At 37.9% G+C, this 24,105-nt stretch overlaps 1 protein-coding gene across 1 annotated transcript in view; it reads left to right on the top strand.

Moving 5' to 3' along the window:
• Positions 1-24,105, top strand: part of COL19A1 (collagen type XIX alpha 1 chain) — a 363,922-nt gene that overhangs the window by 118,846 nt on the left and 220,971 nt on the right. Inside the window, exon 11 of the mRNA XM_036871237.1 lies at positions 22,331-22,384. Coding sequence (XP_036727132.1) covers positions 22,331-22,384 — 54 coding nt within the window. The remainder of the gene's footprint in view (positions 1-22,330; positions 22,385-24,105) is intronic.

The raw sequence follows: 24,105 nt of genomic DNA, 5'->3' as shown, positions 1-24,105 counted from the left end.
GCCTGGGTGTACACTCGGACCGCGCAGTGTATGCTATAACTCCTTAAACATTCTTCAAGGAATACGTATCATGTCGACTGTTCAGAATCTAAAGGCACCACCCACTCAGGGCCTAGGGATGCTCAGTGATGGTAACCGACCCTCACCTACAGCACAACACTGGACCCACCAACACCAAAACCACAGCGAAACAAAACCCTCTGTCGTGGTGTCTCATTGTCTTCCTCAAAAACGGAACTATATTAATAACGAATAACCCTATCTCTGAATTTTTTCACTGTTTTCTCTTCTTTTAGAAGTACAAACAATAGCCTCTCGAGCCAGTGAAAATTGCATTTATCTGTGCCCCAGCTACAAGGCTACATTGAAGGAAAATTCTTCATTTGCTACCGAGAAGTATCAACTCTGATGGTTGAAATAAAGTTCGAAACGAATCGTACGCTAATGGCTTAAAGTCCTTAAAAGGATCGCCTGGTTACTGGTTTCACTCACAGCAAAGTGGTTGTAACACATAGAATCATCTAGAGGTGCTTATGTGCTTGAGAAGTTTTCTAAAAGTTAGAGTCCTAAGCACCACCATTGGTATCAAAGCTCTTCAGTTCATAGGCTTCCAGGACTTGGATGGAGCAAAATGCCTCCTGGCTGTGCTTAATGGCCTGGGGGGGCGGGTGGGGGTTGGTTCTTGATTGTGGAGAAGGATTCCCAGCTGTGCTTACTTAGGAGCCCTCTGACTAATACTCTTCGTTCCCCTGTAGAGAAGCCCTACCGGAATAGAGTTATTAATACCATAAAAGTGCCCTATAAAATCTTGTGAAGTCGTGGGCTTTCTTAGCCCAAGGTTGCAGTAAATGGAAAATGTGAAAAGTTTGAAATTAAGTATGAACATCAAGTTCTGACATGGGAAGAATAAACTGAATAAGTAAAAGAAAAAAAGGATAATTATTTGGATCTTTAAAGCTTTAAACTAAATTATTTGACTCATACAGGTTCTGGGAAACACTCAGAAGTGGTATGCTGTTGGCCTTGCTGTTAGAAACAGGTCTTTATTTTAGTTTTTTTTATTTTTTTATTTTTATTTTTTTTATTTTAGTTTTTAATGTTTTAAACTTAAATTAGAAATGATTTAATTGTGCAAAAGTATAGAGTTCTTACAGTTTTCTCTCATTCCTGTAGTTTCCTTCTCGACTAACTGCAGTCTTATTTGTGAGTGATTTGTTACGTTAGAGACAGGTGAAAACGTACATCACTTCATCTACTTTTCCCACTAGCTGGACTTGACTGACAATTCAATAGTGAATCCTGACATGATCAGTTTTTGAGTAATAAAGGCCGAAGATAAAGATCTAGATCCTCAGTCTAGAGTAGAGTTGTGTTGTCTGAATGATTTGGAAAGGGTTCCTAGTCCTCCACTACAAGTTTGCTTTTGGGATTTGGCCTTTCCCTGTTACTTTGTTCCCAGATGAGACAGTAAGGAAAAAACCATCCTCACTACCAATAAATAAATGCTGTACTGGGATCATTTGGGAGATCAGAACTCTGATTATGAGAAGACTCCTAGCACCTCATGAATCAGACAAGAGAGTTTGCTTAGTTCTGTGCTAGATGTTTTGGAGGAATTTTTTAAAATATATGTGTTATGGAGACAATCTCAGTGTCCCTCAATAGATGAATGGATAAAGAAGATGTAATTAATACACACACACACACAAACACACACACACACACACACACACAATGGAATGGTTTCAGCCATAAAAAACAATGAAATTTTGCCATTTGCAGCAACATGGATGGACTTGGAGGGTATTATCAAACAGAGAAAGACAAATACTGTATGATTTCACTTATATGGAATCTAAAAAATACAACAAACTAGTGAATAAAACAAAAAAGAAGCAGACTCACAGATGTAGAGAACAAACTAGTGGTTACCAGCGGGGAGAGGGAAGGGTGGAGGGGCACGATAGGGGTAGGAAAAATTATTATCATGGAACTATATGAAATCATGTGTGTGAAACTTTTGAAAATTGTAAAACACTATATAATTTAAAGACGCATTCAGTAAAAACAACTGAAGGAAAAAGACCCATGTGTTAAGAGACGCACAACACTGCTGGAGAGTCAAACCAGCCTACCTCCTCTCCCCCTCGGCAGACTCAATTTGTCGTCAGTTCAACCATCACCCCTCGGGAGGGTGATTCCCAAACCTGTGTCCTGCACCTGAGTTCTCTCCTGGAGTTTGCTTCACTTTCCAAACTCCCCGAGACCTGTCCTCCTGGATGTCAGTGTCTCAGACGAAACCCATCCCCTTCCCTCTTTCCTCTGCCGTTTGCTCCTCTTCCTGCACTTGCTCTTTTCTGCTTGTGGTGATGACCTCACCATCCTCCCGAGCTTTGCGTAGGCCCAAACCTGTAGTTTTTGTTAACTCTTATTACTCTTGCTTCGGTTGCATCTCAGTTCTCGTAGCTGCCCTGCTTTTTCATTCCCGTGCCGTTGTCCCGAGTTCCAGCCCTCCTCGCTCTTGCTAGACTGCTGGTATAGCCTCCTAACTGAATCCTACCTCTAACCTCTCCCCTCCCCAAAATGTGTCCTACAGGCCTCGCTCCGTTCATCTCCAAAAAGTCCAGTGCCCATCTTCTGCTCAAAAGGAGCCAGTGCCTCCACCATGGCTACACGAGGGCGTCCTCGCTCCCTAACTTACCCATCAGGGTCCTTCACACTTAATCCTCCCTGTTGGCCGACTTCTTTTCATAGCATTGCTCTTTTGCAGAATCCTGTGCTTCACTGAAACCAAGTAACTTGCTGGTCCTTCAGATTTGTGCCTTTACTTCTACCTTTTCCTTGTTCTGGAATAGCCTCCCCTCATTTCTTTTGATCTAGACTGTGCCTAAAACATGAGAACTTGCCCAGGAATTAGGGACAGAGTTAAATACAGACTAAAGTTGAAGAGCCTGAGCCCTAGAATGAAACTGCTGGCGTTCAAACCCTGGCTCTCCCACTTATTGGTGTGTCAAGATACTCTTTCTCTACCTCAGTTTCCTCATCTAGAAAATGGGGAAAACAATAGTATCTAATGCATGGTGCTGTGGTGAAGTTTATTTACTTGAAGTTAAGGCTCTGAGAATAGTGTCTCATGCATGTAAGATGTTATATAAATGCTAGACACCAATTGTGAATGAGTAACTGTTTTCTTCATTTCTAGGGCTTTACCCTTTAAGCAAATTCTTTTATAGGTATCAGAAAGTTTAATAATCAATATGTGTATATAACTTATCTCTATAATTGTGGGCATGAAAACTACACTTCACTTACCTTCAGGTAAAATAAAGAACTAGTACTCAGGCATACTAAAGAAATTATTAAGGACAATTTCAAACAAACACAAACGTCAATAAAGGAGGCTTGTGAATCCCTACGTGTGCATAGCTGGCTTCGACGCCCGGCCGATCTTGTCTCCACTCGACCCCGTCCGTGTTATTGTGGGAGTGATCCCTATGCTTCATCTATGAACAGTTCAGTACGTGTCTCCAAATAAGAAGAACTTTTTAAAAACGTAACCACTATACCAATTTCACACTTAAAATGTTAAACAATAACTTCTTGACGTCATTAGGTAATCATATGGTGTTCAGATTTCAAGAATAGTGTAACAATCGGAACTTTTTTTTTTAACATTTTGCTTTAGTCAGGATCCAAATAAAGGCTCACACATTCCAGGTGGTTGCTGTGCTTTTAGGTGTGTTCATCTGTAATTTCCCCTCTATCTCTCTGTTATTTTGTTTGTTTTCATTATATTATTTGTTAAGGAAGCGGGGCTGTTTGTACCGAAGGGTTTGCCAGTGTGGATTTGATTACATCTCCGTGGTGTAATTTAATATGTTCCTCTCTCCTCTGTGTTCCTTTCAAATGGGGAGTTAGATAAGCCTTAGGTATGCTGTTCTGGGCACGGTCACTTCATAAGTGGTGTGGTATTCGTCTATCAGAAGGGACCTAATGTCCAGCAATCTCTCTTTTTGTGATGATGGCAGCCATTGATCATCAATACCTATGCCCATTAATTCATTTAGGGTTGCAAAATGGTAACATTTTAATTTCCTCATCCCCTCTACATTTATTGGCTGGAATATTTCTATAGGGAAGAACCTCCCCTCATCTGCTCTCTGATTACTCAGTGGTATGGTTCACATAGGAAAGTCCTGCTAAATGCTTGATTCTTTCCATTTATATACCAGTTTTCAAAATAATGAGTTGATTCTCTAGTATCTTACAGTGGTTACCACTTATGTTTTATTTTGTTTGTTTTTTGTCAGTTTTGTGAACCTGTTTTTCTTCCATTGTAGTTACCCTTATTGCTTCTCAAATTGTCCTCTTCGTGGTCAGTAGGAACCTCTCCAGTCAGCCTCCTGGTCTCTCTGATGTGAATCAGGCATCTTTGACAGCTTCCATGGATAACACGTTCCATGCTCCTGCGTATGACTTAAGTCCTAACCATGCTGCAGGGCCTTAGTTTTTACCTCCAGCCTGAAGGCTTCCTGCCCACATCTCCTTACAGTACTCACCTCACCACTGAAGCCCTGCAGCCTCAAAGTTGTAGGGTCTTTGCCAGTCATCAGAGGCTGGTTTCCCCAGACGGCAATGTTCAGTCTTCACATCCCCAGTGCTTGGAAGAAGGCCTTGCATAGGTCCTGATGAAGTCGACTTATTTGATTACTTAATGTTGCTTTTGTTAAGTAGACTTAAAGTTATGTAACCCTTCAAGAATTTAATGGGAATAATCTTGCGTATTGTGGGATTTGAGAATCAAGTAGTTTTCTGATCTTGTGTGTATTACTGGATGTGCTTTCTTCAGTCAAGATTCAATGAGTAAAATTAAACCACAAACTTTATAAAATATCAGCAAAATTATAAAAACAAATAGTACAGAAAACACCCGTATATCTTTCACCTGATATGGTAGGTCATTTGTGTTCTCTTCCTCTCTCTCTCTCTTCATATCTATCTACCTACCTACCTATCTATAAAATATACATATAATATATATCTCTACAAAATATATATAACATACTTAATATCATATGTATTATATTACATAATATACATAATGCATTACATATAATATATAGGTAATAGATTATGTGTTTTATATATTTATACATAACATACATATTTATATATTATACATATTTATATTATATAATAATATTTACATATAACTTTTTTCATATGATTTGAGAATAAGTCACTTAAATCATGGCCTCGTAACTCTAAATATTTGCTTGTGTATTTTCTAAGAATAGGGCTATTCTCTTATATAACCACAGTATAAGTATCAGTTTCATAAGTTTACATTAATTTATTACATGTTTAGATTTTAAGAAAACTAAGTAACATTTACTGGCAGTTTGTAAGCACCTTTTGCAGGCAGCAGCTCAACGTCATGACAAGAGATAGAAGATATTATTAGGCTGTTTGTTGATAAGGAAACAAGCTCAGACAGGTTATAATTTTGCTGATGTTTAGTTCTTTGCTCTTTGTCTTGCTAACTCCAGTTAAGTGAGACTTCCTAGAAAAGTTTATAGAAGATCTGCTTCCAAAGCAAGCAAAGAAGGGTTGCATCCTAGTCAGACCAAGAGCAGGTTAGAGACAGCCATGGGAGCAGTGATTCATTGGTCTGGTTGAGATTTGCCTGTGATGACTGTAGAGGGTTTCCTTGCAGATCTGTCATTCTCACTGGATTCTCAGGAAGCAGCTGCAATGGACTGAGCTGTCTCTCCCAGATGAGTGTAAAGTTTCAGCTCTTTTCCTCATCAGCAAAATGAAATGAAATGTAGAATTTTGAAAAGGCCTGTTATATTATTGCAGACATTGCTGTAATTTGGAAATTTTCATGCTAACACACAGATGATGTGGCAGTTTTGAGAATTCATTCTACTTGAATTCCAAATCAGTTTTAGAGACTATCATTTAAAATGCCATTATTTTACTCAGAATTCTTCCTGATGATGCTTCATTTGGGAGACATTTGTGGGAGACCCACTGTGTGCCTCCGCCCATGGGCATACGCGACAAGGCCGTTCAGTTTGGGCCCGTCTCCCATCCCACCCATCCTCATGTTCTGCCCATGCTCTATCCACCTGCTCACACATCACCTCATGCCTGGCTTCCCCAAGGATGCACCTCTTGGTATGTCACATCACCAAGGGAGGGAGGTATGTGCCTCCCTCCTCTTTATAATCAAATTCATTCATATTCCCCCTTCCCCTCCCCCTCAACCCCCATCAGTCAATATGAGAATAACTTGTGTCTTCTTAATGGTCATTCCTAATGTAGTCACCACAATTTTAGGCACAGTGGGAAGGGTGGGCTGTGGCATACCATCTTGTCATCATGGTACACTGGGACCATTTCTACAGATGCTTTAGTTTACTGTCATATGTTAGTATCTGTAGAAGTCACGACAACAGTTCTTTGAATGTTTCCTTTGTCCCTGTACCACAGAATCAGTTTCTAAGAAACTTGGAAATTCAGAGGCTACATTAGCAAACATAAAACACCACTGCCTAATAGTGGATTTTCCAAAGATATAGCTTTCAAGAAGAGAGTCTTGAATTTAGACCTCATACAAATGTCAGTTGGGTGGCTTTCCTTCCATAGCAATTAGCCAGTTAACTGGGCAGCCACGGCTAAGGAAACTTAATAATGGATGACTTAAGCTTGTATAAAACCATGTGTTTGTTTAACCAGAATTATGCCATTGTTTTGTTAGTAAATCAAAGCATAGACCACTTCTTGCTATTTTGAACTCCAAGGACCATCTAGATTCTTTAATTATATTAACATTTTGTGTTTAAAATTATTTGAAGTAGTGGACCGTCAACTAGATCTTGGAAATGGTTTGTGATACATCAGTGAGAGTGTTTCTTGAAAGGGGATTTGCTCTTCTTATATGAAATATGAACCAAATTAAAGTTACAATATAATTATCAATAGATCTGCATTTTTAATTATTAAAGGAAATTGATATAAGCTGATTTTATAAAAGTTATTTTGTTAGATTAAGTTCTTTCTCCTCCTTGGAGAGATAACATAATTAGGTTTATGCGACACATGCAGTTAGGTGAGTAATCTTGGCTCCTATCCATTTAGATAAAAGAATTTTGAACAATTTGTGACGTAACACATAAGTTTATCGAGACAGACTCTTTTTGAGACTTTGAAAAGCAGGGGCACTTGTCTCTGAATGCGAAGTTGTCTCAGCCTTTATCTCTATTCATTCTTAGAGCCTCAGGAAGTCATTATTTTAAAAGAATCTTGGGAATGTAATTCATAATGTAACACTTTACATATACATTCTTTCGTCTCAGCATTGCAACAGTAGTATTCAGGTAGGTTTAGAAGTTATTTGCTTTTCCTAGTTAAAAATCCAAAAGCCAATAATGGCAAAGACTTTACACAGCTGTAGAGACACGTGTAATTAGACTCAGGCCTCCTGTTTCCTAGCACCAGACTCACTTCACTAGATCACAATTGGAACACTAAGCTCTGGCTTGGCAGTTTCTGAGAATCTATCACGTTTCTCAGTATATATTTAGCTGCTAGAGACATAATCAGTCAAATCTTTATCAACCTCATTATCCCTAATAACAAAGCACTAAATTAGTACTGATTGTAAGCTATATTAAGATGGTAAGTCACAGATATTTTTAATTTAGAAAAGAATTTCTTATTTGGAAAAGAAAAGTTCTTTTTTGTAACTGACTTTCATTATCTAATCTATATATATGTGAGTTAGTAGTGCAGTTGACCCTTGAACTGTGTGGGTTCACTTACTTGCGGAGTTTTTCAACAGTAAATACTACAGTACTATGCCATCTGTGTTTGGTTGAATCCATGGAGGCGGAAACTCAGATATGGAGGAACAGCAGATATGGGGAGCCAACTCGAAGTTATACGTGGATTTCCCACTGCTCAGAGGATCGGTGCCCCTAACCCCCTCGTTGTTCAAGAGTCAAGTGAATACTACAGGTGTATTCTTTTAATTTTCAAATTTACAACATTTAGGCAAAGGGGTTTTGCTTAAAATGGTATTTCTTAACTTATTGATTCTTAATAGTGAATGGAAAACAAGATATTTTAATGGTTTAAATAACTGAAAAATTAATTATATTGAACATTTATTTGAAACCTATGAGCCTTAACAATTCACAAAAGAAGTGTGTTTTAATTGTTTCTGATCTCCTATATTGAGTAGATTTATCTCCATTTCAATAGACCAGGTAATAACACAAATCAGAGAGTCCCCGTATTAAGTTTATTTTGTTAAAGGTTTACACTGATGCACACACACACGGAGTTGACCCTTGAACAACTCTAGGGGTTAAGGGTGCCGACTCTCTGTGCAGTTGAAAATTCTGGTATAAATTTATAGTCAGCCTTCTGTATCTGCAGTTCCTCAATCACAGATTCAACCAACCACAGATTTTGTAGTATTGTACATATTTACAATTGAAAAAAATTTGCGTATAAGTGGACCCAGGCAGTTCAAACCTGTGCTGTTCAAGGTTATGTTATATGAAACATAAAATACATGTACAGGGTAGAAGGATGTAATTATTGATAATTACATTAAACATGATCTAAAAGTCATACAGAAATACAAATGACTGGTAATGCCAATGGAAAAAAAAACCCTGAATGGCTAAAACTACCTGGTTTCAATATTTATGATAAAATAATTAAGAAAGTGTAGTGTTAGTGTAATGACTGACAAATAGACCAATGGAAAAGTACAGAATCTAAAAATAACCCCACATATATATGTACAACTTATTTTCAACACAGGTACAAAAACAATTCAGCAGATAATGGATAGTTTTTTCAACAAAACTTTTGGAACAATTAGATATTCATGTCAAAAAGGAAGAATTTCAATCCATATCTTCCATGTTATCTGTTACATTTATCCATTTATTTATAAATAAGTTTATTTATAATTTCTTGGATATGACACTAAAAGTCCAATCCATAAGAGATAAAGTTGTTACATTAGAGTTTGTCAAAATTAAAACTGTCTCTTAGACTCTGCTCAGAGAATGAAAAGACAAGCCACACACTGGAGAAAATCTTTGCAAATTACATATAAGATAAAGGGCTTTTATCCAAAAAATATAAATAACACTAAACAATCCAAATTTTAGAATGAATAAATGATTTGAATAGACCACTCAAAAAATAAGGATCACAAATAAACACATGAAAGAATGCTCAACATAGTCACTAACGAAATGCAAAAACAAAAAACAAATTTTAAAAGACCACACAAATGTTTGTTATTTTAATTGTTGTGATGGTTTCATGGCTGTATACATACGTCAAAACTTATCAAATTGCACACATTAAATATGTGCAGTATGTTAATTATACCTCAATAAAGGTGTTAAAATTTTTTAAATTTAAAAATGCCTTGACAAAAATAAAAAGCCAAACCACATCCTGGGAGCAAATATTTGCGAATTGTATCTGATAAATGACTTGCATGTGTAACATTCAAAGAACTTTTAAAACGCAGTAATAAGACAGGCAAACATTAAAAATGGGCAAAATATTTGAATGGATACTTCATTGAAGAAGATATGTGAATGGCTAATTAGCACATGAAAAAAATCATTAATTATTAAGAAAATTCAAGTGAAAACCACAATGAGATAACTCTATGCACTGACTAGAATGGCTGTAATTAAAAAGACTGACAATACCAACTACTGGTGAGGAGTAGTAGTAATTTGACACCTTTACACTGAGGCTGGGAATGGCAAATGATACAGGCACTTTGGAAATTGGTTTGGAAGTTTCCTAAACAGTTACACATACACTTAACCATGTGACCTGGCTATTACACTTCTAGGTATTTACCCAAGAGAAATAAAAACCATGTCCACACAAAGATGTTTATGCCATTGTCCATAGCAGAATTATTTAGAATAGCTAACAATGGGAAACTGCTGAGTGGATAAAAAAAAATGAGATATATGCATACAAAGAACACTACTCAGAAATAAGAAATGAGCTACTTATCCATGTAGCAACAGAATTATGCTGTGTCAAAGAAGCCAGACCAAAAAATAAAAAACCTGCATATTGTATTCTATTTATATGAAATTTCTAGAAAAGAAGCAAAAATATAGACAAAAAGCACATCAGTGGTTGTCTGGGCTGTAGCTGTGATGGGCAACTGACTACAAATGGATACAAGGGAACTTTTCCGGGTGAGGGTATCTTAATCCTGAATTGTGGTGGTGATGGCACAACTATATAAGTTTACTAAAATTCAGTGAACTGAACATGTCAATATTATGGTGTATAAATTATACCTTAATAAATCTGTTAAAAAGATACTTAGGCTGGAAGTAGAAATTTGGGGCTCATCAGCATATAGATGGTGACTCTAGCTATAAAAGTAGAGATGATACCGGGAAAGTCTGCTGAAAAGGAAAACAGAAGAAGCTGTTTTCTGCAGATCCCTGTGGAAGAGCAACATTTAGACGATGCAGCAAAAAAAGAAAATGAGGAAATGTGGCTACTGAGGTAGAATAAAAACCAAACAAATATAGTGTCTCAGCAAGCAGTTATTTCTAGGAGGGTTTGGTCAAAAAGATATCAAATGCTACCGATGGGTCAAAGGAGAAAAAAGACTGTACGGCATCTGATGGTCACCTGAGACCTTGGCATGAGCGGTTTTTGAGCAACAGGGAGGGTCCAAGTCAATCTGGAGTGGGCTGCAAAGTGAGTGAGAAGTAACAGAATGCAGACAAGAAGTATCAGAGCCTGTTTCCAAAGCTTATCTGAAAATGGAAGGAGCAGATGAAGCAGAGACCAACAGGAGAGGAAAGTGAGAGGTTTTGTTTTAGTAGAAGATTCAACAACCTCTTTCAGCAGGAGCAGGGGGATGGAACAGAGGATGAAACAATTCTTCCATGCTTTAGAATAGAGGAAAGGACGGTATCGATGTAAGTGAATTCGGAGATTTCAAGGCATTAAGGGAAGGTTTGTGTGACAGCATCTGTTTTCTCCGTGGGAACCATGCTCACCCGAGGGTAAGAGCAGTAGTCTTAGTGCCGAGGGTTTGAAGGAAACAGGGTAGTGTAAGGACCTAGAATGAGGTTAGTGATCGCGATTCTATAATGGCACTTATCGGCCCAGTTGTGTGACTTTCTCTAGGACTGGTCAGCAGCTGAGGAATAAGAGGTGGACAGTTGGACTCCTTGAGGTTGGCTCCGTCAGAGAGACAGAAGAACAAGTGTGTTCAGAGTAGTGGTGAAAGAGTGGATGAAGTAAGAATGCAGACAGAAACGAAGACACTGGGGTCTGATGGACACTTTTTTCACTTGGGTTCTCCTGACTTAGAAGCAGGTAGTTTATTTAACAGGGGTCTCAAGAAGCAGGAGTAAGGGGATGGGGAAAAGCTAATTAAAAAACGCACATTTTTAGCTGCTTATCATTGTAGGCAGCTGAGGCTGAGACGTGCTGGGGATCCCTGAGGAACCCTGTAGAATGTGCTTTACAGTTGTCTCTCTACAGGACAGAAGACTGGCACATTAATCCAACTCCAGTTACCCTTTGGTGGAGGGTTGCTTCAAGGGCTCTTAAGTTCCCCCCACCCCCTTAGATGTTGACAGTGTCTAAGAGTCCTTAGGAACTGAACACAGCTTCAGCTTGAGAGTTGAGCCTAGGGCATGTGGTACAAGGTAAATTACACCAAGTGAAGGAAAGTCCCTATGAGGTCAAAGTAACAGCAAATAACTTGGGATAGTAGGAGGAGTTCTTTGGGTGTGTGAAAGTTACATATGTCCTCTGAGCTACTGATTTATCATCAGTAAAAGGGGATGAGAACATGCAACTTGCAGAGTTACTGCTACAAGTAACAGGAGCCCTTTCTATGTAAAGTGCTCGGCACAGAGCCTGGCCTATAGTAAAGCACACAGAATGGAAGCCAGTGTATTATTGCTACTATCTATTGAGATATCAGTAATGTTAATAACTACCTGCATTGTGGATAATAATAGATTAATCCAAACTCTGTAAAAGAGTTCCACTACTTACCTGAACACAATATTTTGCATACCAAGGCATTGTGATTTTGTTTTGAAGGATATTAAATTTTGGTATGGTTTTTTTAAACCATTTTTTAATGAAGTATAGTTAATTTACAGTATTGTGTTAGCTTCAGGTGTACAGTAAAGTGATTCAGTTACATATACATTCTTTTTCAGATTCTTTTCCATCATAGGTTATTACAAGACATTGAATATAGTTCCCTGTGCTATACAATAGGTCCCTGTTGTTTATCTGTTTTATGCATAATAGTGTGTATATGTTAATCCCAAACTCGTAATTTATCTACTCCCCATACCCACCCCTGCTATCCCGTCTGATAACTGTAAGTTTGTTTTCTATGTCTGTAAGTCTGTTTCTGTTTTATAAATAAGTTCATTTGTATCATTTTTTAAAATTCCACGTATAAGTGATACCATATGATATTTGTCTTTCTCTGTCTGACTTACTTCACTTAATATGATAATCTAGGTCCATCCATGTTGCTGCAAATGGCATTATTTCATAAATTTTGGTGTAGTTTTGAAAATAGCTTCATCAAAGAATGGGTATGGGAAAAATGTTAAATGTAATCTGATTTCCATTTATCCTCTTTCCTTTGGTTGGGATTGCATTTAAGTTTTGTCAGACTAGATTGATTGTATTTTCAAAGAAATCTCCAGAGATGTTCTACTGGTTTTGTTTTTGAATCTTCTGCATTTGAATTTATCCAAACACTGAGAAACAATCTAAATGCAACTACACTCTTAACAACTTCTGATGTCAAATAAATTTTCTTTAATTCTGGCTTATTAATGCTGTAGTTTTGTTTTCACTCATTTTCTTCTCAATGGAGAAAAAAGGAACAACTGGTTACTATTGTCAGCTTTCTTTTGTTTGGGATTTATTAAGTATGCAATGCTTGAATATCTTTTTTTTTTTCTGTCTGGATATAGAACTCCCACTGCTTTCAAAGAATGGTAGAATTTACAATAACGAAGCTTTAGAGCTCACCTTGTCCCAGTATATAACCTGATGAATTAATACTAGTTAAAATATTAGTAATTGTCATCTAGCATTTCTTTTGTATTCCTCGTGGGTAATTGCCTGATGTGTCCTTTGCTCAATTAGCAGTTGGTATATTATTCTTTTTCTTACGAATGATAAAACCTCTGTGTATTAATGATGTTAACCATTAAGCCACCATATGATGCTTTTTTTCCCATTTTGTCACTTGCCCTTTAGTTTAGTTTATATTTTTGCCTGACAAGTTTATAATTAGTATTTTGTCAAATATATTATTTTTTATGAATTTCTCTTTTTTGTTTCTATACTTAGAGACACCTTACTCACCATGAGTTCTAAGCTATGTTTCACTTATATTTTCTTCTGCTCCTTTAACATTTTTATTTTTAAGTGGGCTATCTAACCCATCCAGAATTCACTTTAATGCAAGATTGCACTTACTCCTAATAAAGCCCATGGTGTTTATATAGCATATTGTTTCAGTCTAACATTTCATATCATGAATATGAAATGAAATGTTCATAATATATATCAGTGGCTCTCAGCTGAAGACAGTTTTGCCCTCTATGGGAAGTTTGGCAATATCTGGAGATATTTTAATATCTGGAGATATTTTATTTGTTAAGACTGCAGGTAGGTAGGGTGCAGGAGAGGCTGGTTACTGGCCTTTAGTGAACAGAGGCCAGGATGATGCTAAACATCCTATAATGTACAGGAGAGCCCTTGCAAGGAAGAATTGTCAGTGATGCCAAGAGTAAGAGACCTTGATCGGAGAGAGGAGAGAGGGAGAGAGAGAGAAAGAGAGAGAGAGAGATTGATTGGGAGGTCCTCTGACAGTTACAGGCTCATCAATAGTGATAGTACCTGGCTGATATTTGTTTCCTACCCTGAGGGGCATTGTCAGAGACTTTGCCTCCTGATTTGCAGAAAAACAGATTTCTACATTGTATTTTTGCTTATCCCCAGTCTGTTTTAAAAACAAATGAGCTTAATAGTTTTAGAGCACAGATTGTGGAGCCATAGTGCCTGGGTTGAATCAGGATCCTGCCCCTTTTAAGTTGTGTGACATTGGGCAAGTTACTTAACCTCTCTGTCTTCAGTCCCCTTATCTGTAAAATGAGGGTAATAATCGTATCTTTACCCCAGATTGTCAGAGAATTGCAGGATGCTTAAAGCAGTGCTTGGCACATAGTAAACATTATAGAAGGGTTGGTGACAGTGTTAATAATAAAGTAAATGACTTTTTTTTAATGAACCTTATTTGATCACCATGGCCCCTACTTCTTATATTAAAAGTAATACTTTTTAAAATTGATTGCAGATTTTTGCCACTGATCAGTTTGAAGCGGCATGTTTCTTCTTTAGCCATCTGCCACATTTCTTGTGCCCTTGCCATGCCGCATAAACCCCATCAGACCATCAGCTCTGTTCTCTATATTATTGTTGTTATTATTATTTAACTTTTATAGCCGACAAGTTGCAGGTTTCCTTGTAGGCACATATCTCTTTAATATTAGAGTTGCTTACGCTTTCTGTCTATGAGAACCATTAATTTTGAATAAAGACTGTATTCATTTTTAGTTACATTCTGAAAGTCGATGATATCTATGGAATTATGTTTGTCTTCTTGTGTCAAAAAATTCAGTTTATTCTACTAACTTGTGAGGAATACATTTTATATCGATATCTAGACACTGTGTTGTTTTGGATCCCCTTACTAGATATTTTCTTCTGGGTATTTCTGAACCTCTTAATTTCTATTTTGCTTTCTATCATATATGCCACTCTCTGGATTAGTACAGTCAAGTGGAATTTTCTGTGGTGATGTAAATATTCCATCCTGCACAGTCCAGTATAGTCGGCACTACTGAGCACTTGAAATGTGGCTAGGGAAACTGAAAAACTGAATTTTAAATTTTATTAAATAGCCATGTGTGGCCAGCAGCTACGAGCCTGGAGAGCCCAGCTCTGCAGCATCTCCTTACCCTCCGTTTCCAGTTTAACGTCTTCAGTTTCATTATATCTTGAATGTGTTGCACTGAATGTATTTGTGTGGCCTTTTGTTTATCCTATATATTATATGTATTTCTTGTATTGCAAGTAATCAAATTATTTTTACTTCATTTCCTGTGTTTTCAATATGGTAATAATGCATAGTCTTAGATGATTGTGTAGGGGTAGAAAACTTTTCTTCCCTTCTTCCCTTCTAGGTTCTTTGACTGGTCTAATAATTAAATTGACATACGATAGACTAACAGGAGAAAAAGAAAGTTTTAGTACCAGAGCCCCATAAAAATATGACACCCAAAGGCAGTCCGGCAGTTGAGGCTTGTCTGCCATCGGACCTAAGGAGTGGGATGGGCCAGGCTTGGAAGGGGAGGAAGACCACTCACGGAAGGATGAGAAGGGCATATGTGTGGTAATCAGATGTTTGCCTGTCATGTAGACAATTCTTTAGATACAGAGTTATCTCTGGTAATAGTTCTGTTTCTGGGCCAAGCCCCCTATTAAATTATTTTAGGCAGTTAAGGGAGAGGGAAAAAAGCTGTTCCTGAGTCTTATGGGGCTTAATTGCCTTGAGCTCAATGCAGTCCACATGCCAAAGTGGCACATTTTGGGGTGGTTTGTGCTGCTGGCACTTAATTGGGACTGTACATGTGTATTTCCACTTGTAAAATATTTAAAATATTATCTCTTAAAATCAGGTGCTTGCTTTTCTTTTTCTTTTTTTTATTGAAGTATAATTGATTTATAGTATTATGTTAGTTTCAGGTGTACAGCAAAGTGATTCAATAGTTTTATAGATTATACTCCATTTAAAGTTATTACAAAATAATGGCTATATATCCCTGTGCTGTATAATATATCTTTGTAGTTAATTTGTTCTATACATAGCAGTTGGTACCTCTTAGTCCCATAGCCCTATGGTGCTCTTACTTCCTCTCTCTCTCCACTGATAACCACTAGTTTGTTTTCTAGTTCTGTTTTGTTATATTCATTCGTTTTATATTTTTATATTCCACATATAGGTGATAACATAGAGTATTTGTCTTTCATCTGACTTATTTAACTAAGTATAATGCCCTCCAGACCTCTCCATATTGCTGCAAATGGCAAAATGACATTCTTTTTTATGGCTGAGTAGTATTCCAGTGTGTGTGTGTGTGTGTGTGTGTGTGTGTGTGTGTGTGTGTACACCACATCTTCTATATCTGTTCATCTGTTCATGGACACTTAGGTTGCTTCCATATCTCGGCTATTGCAAATAATGCTGTGAACATTGGGGTGCATGCATCTTTTCAAATTAGTGTTTTTGTTTTCTTTAGATATATGCCCAGGAGTGGAATTGCTGGGTCATATGGTAGTTCTATTTTCAGTTTTTTGAGGAACCTACATACAGTCACTGTTTTTCACAGTGGCTGCACCAATTTACATTCCCAACAACAGTGTACAAGGGCTCCCTTCTCTCCACATCCTCGCCAACATTTATTATTTGTGGTCTTTCTGATGATAGCTCTTCTCACAGGTGTGAGGTGATATCTCACTGTGGTTTTGATTTGCATTTCTCTAATGATTACAGTGTTGAACATCTTTTCATTGCCTGTCAGCCATCTGTATGTCTTCTTTGGAAAAATGTCTATTCAGGTCTTCTGTCCATTTTTTAATTGGGTTGTTTTTTTATTTGATATTGAGTTATATGAACTGTTTTTGTATTTTGGATATTAACTCCTTATCAGTCATATCATTTGCAAATATTTTCTCCCACTCATTATGTTGTTTTTTTTGTTTTTGTTGCTGTGCAAAAGTTTTTAAGTTTAATTAGTTCCAATTAGTTTACTCTTGCTTTTGTTTCCTTTGCCTTAGGAGACAGATCCATACAGATATTGCTATTATTTATGTCAGTGATCTGCCTATGTTTTCTTCTAGGAGTTCTATGGTTTCCGGACTTACATTTAGGTCTTTAATCCATTTTGAGTTTATTTTTCTATACGGTGTGAGAAAATGTTCTAACTTTATTCTTTTACATACACAATAGCCATCCAGGTTTCCCAGCACCACTTCTTGAAAAGACTGTTTTTTCTCCATTGTATATTCCTGCCTCCTTTGTCATAGATTAATTGACTATAGGTTAGTGGGTTTGTTTCTGGGCTTTTTGTCCTGTTCCATTGATCTATGTGTCTGTTTTTGTGCCATTGCCATGCTGTTTTGATTACTGTAGCTTTGTAGTATAGCCTGAAGTCAGGGAATGTGATATGTGTAGCTTTTTTTTTTTTTTTTGGAAGCTTTCTTTGGCAATTTGGGGTCTTTTCTAATTCCATATGAATTTGGGGGTTAGGTGTTCTAGTTCTGTGAAAAATATCCTGGGTATTTTGATAGGGATTGCATTGAATCTGTAGATTGTCTGGGGTAGTATGGTCATTTTAACAATATTAACTTTACCAATCCATGAACATGGTATATCTTTCCATCTCTTTGTGTCAACTTCAGTTTCTTTCATCAGTGTCTTATAGTTTTCAGAGTACAGGTCTTTTACCTCCTTAGTTATATTTATTCCTAGGTATTCTAGTCTTTCTGATGCAACTGTAAATGAGATTGTTTCCTTAATTTCTTTTTCTGATAGTTCGTTGTTAGTGTATAGACATGCAACAGATTTCTGTGTATTAATTTTGTATCCTGAAATTTTACTGAATTCATTGATGAGATCTAGTAGTTTTTTGGTGGTGTCTTTAGGGTTTTCTACGTATAGTATCAGGTCATGTGCAAACAGTGACAGTTTTACTTCTTCCTTTCCAATTTGGATGATTTTATTTCTTTTTCTGTCTTGATTGCTGTGGGTAGGACTTCCGATACTACTTGAATAAACGTCGTGATAGAAGACATCCTTGGCTTTTTCCTGATCTTAGAGGAAATGTTTTCAACTTTTCTCTGTTGAGTATGATTTGAGCTGTGGGCCTATTATATATGGCCTTCATTATGTTGAGGTACGTTCCCTCTATTCCCACTTTGTGGAGAGTTTTTGTCATAAATGGATGTTGAATTTGAAAAATTTTTTCTGCATCTATTGAGATGATTATATGATTTCTGTTCTTCAATTTGTTAATGTGGTGTGTCACACTGGTTTGCAAATACTGAGCCATCCATGCATCTGGGATAAATCCCACTTGATCATGATGTATGATCCTTTTGATCTATGGTTGGATTCAGTTTGCTAATATTTTGTTGAGGATTTTTGCATTAGTGATTTTGGCCTGTAGTTTTCTTTCTTTTTTGTGATATCTTTATCTGGTGATGCTAGCTTTATAGAATGAGTTCGGAAGCATTCCTTCCTCTACAAGTTTTTGGAATAGTTTGAGAAGGATAGATGTTAACTCTTCTCTAAATGCTTGGTAGCATTCACCTGTGAAGACATTTGGTCCTGGACTTGAGTTTTGTTTTGTTTTGTTACTGATTCAATTTCATTACTGGTAATTGGTCTGTTCATATTTTCTATTTCTTCCAGGTTCAGTCTTGGGAGATTATACATTTCTTGGAATTTGTCCATTTCTTCTAGGTTTTCCATTTTATTGGCATATAGTTGTTCATAGTAATCTTTTATGATCCTTTGTATTTCTGTGGTGTTGGTTGTAACTTCTCCTTTTCCATTTCTGATTTTATTGATTTAGACCCTCCCTCTTTTTTTTTTTTTTTTTTGAGTCTGGCCAAAGGTTTATCAATTTTGTTTATCTTTTCAAAGAACCAGCTCTTATTTCATTGATATTTTCTATTGTTTTTTAGTCTCTATTTCATTTATTTCTCCTCTGATCTTTATGATTTATTTCCTTCTACTAATTTTGGATTTTGGTCATTTTTCTTTTTCCAGTTCCTTTAGGTATAAGGTTAGGTTGTTTATTTAAGCTTTTTCTTGTTTCTTGAGGTATGCTTGTATCACTATAAACTTCCCCATTAGAACTGCTTTTGCTGCATCCCATAGATTTTTGGATTGTTGTGTTTTCATTTTCATTTGTCGCCATGTATCTTTTCATTTCTTCTTTGATTTCTTCAGTGATTCATTGGTTGTTTAGTAGCATATTGTTTTGCTTCTACGTGTTTGTGGTTTCTTTGTATTTTTTTCTTGTAGTTAATTTCTAGTCTCAGACTATTGTCATCAGAAAAGATGCTTGATATAATTTCAATCTTCTTAAAATTATTGAGACTTGTGGCCTAGAATGTGATTTATCCTGTAGAATGTTCTATGTGCACTTGAAAATAATGTGTATTCATTTTTTTGGTGAATGGAATGTCCTGTATATATCTGTTTAATTCATCTGATCTAATGTGTCATTTAAGACCCAAGTTTCCTCATTGATTTTCTGTCTGGGTGATCTGCCCATGGATGTAAGTGGGTGTTAATGTCCCCTACTATTATTGTGTTAGTTACAATTCTCCCTTTATGTCTGTTAATATTTGTTTTATGTATATAGGTGTTCCTATGTTGAGTTCATATATATTTACAATTGTTATATCTTCTTTGATTGATCCCTTGATCATTAAGTAATGTCCTTCTTTGTCTCTTGTTTATAGCTTTGAAGTCTATTTTGTCTGAAAAATTATTGCCACCCCAGCTTTCCTTTTTGTTAATTGAAGTATAGTTGATTTACAATATTATATTAGTTTCAGGTGTACAACATAGTGATTCAGTATTTTTACAGATTATATTCTCCTTAAAGTTATTACAAAACAGTAGCTATATTTCCCTGTACTGTACACTATATTCTTGTTGCTTTTCTATTTTACCCATAGTAGTTTGTATCTCTTAATCCCAGACCCTTGTCTTGCCCACTGGCAGGCAGAGCCAGGTCTTGGGGTCTCTAGGTGCAGAGCCCAGGCATCCCAGAGTGGGCCAATTCCTGACACAGCTGGCTTTAGGGTCTGGGGTGTCCTGAAGCTTGTTTCAGCCTGCTGGTGAGTGGGGTCAGATCCTGGGGCAGCTGGCTGAATGGCCCATGGTGTCTCACAGCTGGTGTTGGCCTGCTGGTGAGTGGGGTTGGATCCCAGGGTGTCCTGTAACTGGTGTCTGCCCACTGGTGGGTGAGGCTGGTCCTGAAGCTAGAGCAGGCTGGCTGGTAGGCGGGGCCAGGCCCCACGTCTCTGGCTTCAGGGCCCTGGGAGTCCCAGGTCTAGTGCCTGCACACTGGTGTGTGGAGCTGGATCTTCAGCCCTCTGGTGGGCAGGGATGTGTCCAGGGGCAGCTGTGGACTCAGGGGGTCTTAAGGCAGCCTGCTTGCTGGTAAGCTTTGCCCCCACCCAGTTAGTTGCTTGTCCTGAGACGTCCCAGCACTGGCACCTACAGGCTGTTGAGCCAGTGTGGGTCTGGGTCCTGGGGCTGATAAGCTAGAAGGAGGATTCCACTGCCCAGTGGAATCCCAGTGCCAGTGTCAACACGGTAGAATGAGCTCCCGCAAATGGCTGCTGCCGGTGTCTGTGTCCCCAGGGTGAGCTCCACTTGCCTCCTTCTCCTCTGGGAGACTCTTCAAGATCAGCAGGTGGGTCTGACCCAGGGTCCTTTCAAGTTACTGCTTCTGTCCTGGGTCCCAGATCATGTGAGATTTTGTGTGCACCTTTTAAGAGTGGAGTCTCTATTTCCCACAGCCCCCATGGCTCTCCCCAAAGTGATCCCCACTGGCCTTCAAAGCCAAATGTTCTGGGGCTCATCTTCCCAGTGCAGGACCACCAGGCTGGGGCGCCCAATGTGGGGCCCAGACCCCTTGCTCCTTGGGGAGAATCTCTGCAATTGTAATTATTCTCCCATTTGTGGGTCACTTACCCAGGGGTATGGGTCTGGGTCCCCACCCCTCCTATCTGTCTTGTTGTGGTTCCTTCTTTATCTCTTTAGTTGTAGAAGATCCCTTCTGCTAGTCTTCATTGGTAGGTGCTCTATAAATAGTTGTAAATTTGTTGTACCCAGGAGAGGAGGTGAGCTCAGGTTCCTACTCCACCATCTTGGCCCAGGAGGTGCTTGCTTTTCCTTTTTTGCAAATAAAAATAATAATGTTTATTGCCTTAAAAAATGAAGAACAAAGGAATATATAAAGAAGGGAATAAAATCACCCTAGTGGCACAAAGCAGAGATAACTACTACTACTACTATTACTACTATACACACGCAGAGTGATGTGTGATGCACTTGGAACTTGAATGAGTTCTTTCTACACATTATATATTCTTTTATTTTTAAACACTTTACAAATTATACAAATAATACATGTTTATTGTTTAAAAATTGAAAAACACTGAAGAGTATACTGAAGGAAATAAAATCATCCATAGTCACAGCATGCATAGATTATTTATTTTTATTTTTCTGATTTGTTTTCTTCCAATAGCGTTTCTAAGACCCATAGGTAGGTTTATACACAGGTAGGTAGGTGGATGTTCAGGTAGACAAGCATTTTTTAAAAATTTTTTGAATTATACTATAGCTATGCAGGGTGTACCAATAAAAGTATATACCTTTCAGATAGTAATCAGACAAAAATATATGCAGCTATGAGATGTGTCATCAACAATGGTATTAGTGGCCATTTTGAACATTTATAACTTTACAGTAATAAAAATAGATATTAACATTTATTCACTAAATTTGGTAATCAAATATTTGTATCTTTTTTATATTGTGAGAGCTTTCCTATAGTATAAAATAAAATTCATAAACATGATTTTAATGGTTGCAGCTTATTCCACTGTATCTATATACCATAATTTATCTACCCAGTTCCCTATTATTGGACATTTAGTATGTTTCTCTTTTTACTACTATAAATAGCATTGCACTCTACATCTTACTGCCTAAAACTTTTCATCTCTGATTATTTCCTTAGGATACATTCTTAGCAGCAAAATCACTGGGCCCAATGACATGAGCAGATTTAAGACCCTTGATATATATTGCCAAATTGCCCTCCAGGAAATTCTTTGTTGCTTATAGAAAAAAATAAATAATCCTTGTTCTATTTATACTCTTTAATCATTATCATTTCCATGCAGCTTTTTTTGAACCTTTAAACTTCTCTTCAGTTTTAGGACTCAGAATTGTTTTTTAATAAATGTTTCTTTCAAGGGATTAGTGAAGTAATCATGTCATTATAAATACCCAAACAACAGCAACTCCCTTGTTTTTTCTTAGTAAAGGTTTTCAGATGTAACATTTTTCATTGTATAAATTGTTTCTTTCTAGGGTGCACAAGGAGAAAAAGGAGATCCAGGTTTGGCCGGAGTTAATGGGCAAGATGTAAGCCTAACTTTCTTTTTTCTAACATTGTGTTAACATTTTGCTGCTGAAATATGCTAACTATCTAATGCTATTGAGACTTGACTATGCTTGGAAGAACTAGCCACAGTTATTGCGAAGTCAAGAATCAAGGTCGTTTTTTACGTGGCTCAGTGGAGCCCCAGTATTTTTTTTTTTTAAAGGCCACTGACTTTATTGATTTAAAAAGCTTTACAGAGACAGTGACTATCCTGCCCAAAAGAGGGCCAAAGAGCATGAAACAGACCGGGTAGGGGGAGCTATGTGGTCCTCGGCCAGCTTCTGGTGCTAAAGAAAAATGAGGACCTTCTTAGGAAACGGCTGAAGGACACATGCGGCGCCAGTATTTTTAGTTTCGTAACGACCAGGTAGTTCCCTGGCTTTAGATGCCTCTTACGTGTACTCATCCTTCACAGCCCTTTCTTCCTTGCTATTTCTGGCTTGCATTTCTTCTATCTTCCTTTCTCTGTCTTTTTTCTTCTTGCCTGTGTTCTGCTGTGACCTGTGTTCTTACCCAGGTTACTTTTCATCTTACCCCCAATCTCCATCTACTGAGGGGTCTGCAGAGGTTGATCTCAGTGATGAGAAGAAAGGGCAGAAGGGAGGGAACCATGTGTATCTGTGTCGCTCCCCTCCATTGCACCTATTCCCCAACCTCAGGGCTCCTCTGTCTGTCCCAGGGAACATCCCTGAGTCCTCCCCTGCACCCTACCCCCGCCCCCCGCCCAGGACAGCTGTCCCCCCGGAGCTTCACTTGGGTTCTTATGATGGAGTTCGGAGGACAGACCAAATCTGGGCTTCCCTCTAAGTGTAGATTACTCCCCCTTCAGGACATCAGATGCACCATTTACTGTAGATATACTAACTTTATTAAGGCAGGTATCCACAATGAAAATTATTTTTTCTCACAGTTCCCTTATTCATTTGCATAAAAGTGTTTCAGAAAGGTTCTGAAGGACCATACTACTTACTTTCTGGATAAAAGAATAAGGAAGCTAGATCCAGTTCCCTAATGCCCTAGAGGTACTATGAAATCCATCTGGTCTGCAGTAGATGGTTGCACACAGTGGGAAGGGAGGCTGAACTGTCCCTGGGGCCTGTGGACAAATAAGAGGGATACTGGGAGCGGGAGAGAAACATCCCAGGAGTTAACCCTACTAATTACCGTGGGCTTGAGGCTCTAGCCCCCCTCAGCTTTACTCTCTTACTTCCTAAGAAGCCCCATTCACATCTTTAATATGACATCCTTCTTGTTTCTGTCTTCTTCGAAGGGATTTTTCTCCACCAGAGACTGGGAGCTAGCACCAGTGGTTGGAGCTAAGGGAGTCTCTGCATTTTCTCTGCCTCCTTACAGTACATCAGGATGCTGAATGTCCTAACCATTGGCCCGTACACTTAATAGAGCATCTAATTCCCCCCCCCCCGCCCCCGACCCTGTCACGGGAGATCCTGGTGTCGTGGGAAGTCAGAGCCCAGTGTATGTCCCAGTTCTGTCACTAGTTGAGAAAATCACTTCTCAGAGTCTGTAAGGTGATAGCCTTAGAATAGATTCTAAAGTCCCCATCACTGCAATGCCCTATCATTTAATACAAAGAGATTACTAAGATTAATTAGTATTACAGTCTTGAAAAGCATGATGAAACTTGAAGCATTCATTCAGGTGTTTGTACTTTCAGCTGCATGTAAGGCAATGTAGGGAAAAC

The sequence above is a fragment of the Balaenoptera musculus genome, chromosome 12 (assembly GCF_009873245.2).
Source record: "Balaenoptera musculus isolate JJ_BM4_2016_0621 chromosome 12, mBalMus1.pri.v3, whole genome shotgun sequence".
In the NCBI taxonomy this organism is placed as follows: domain Eukaryota; kingdom Metazoa; phylum Chordata; class Mammalia; order Artiodactyla; family Balaenopteridae; genus Balaenoptera; species Balaenoptera musculus.
The sequence above is the reverse complement of the archived record's forward strand: the minus strand, read 5'-3'. Positions and strand labels throughout refer to the sequence as shown.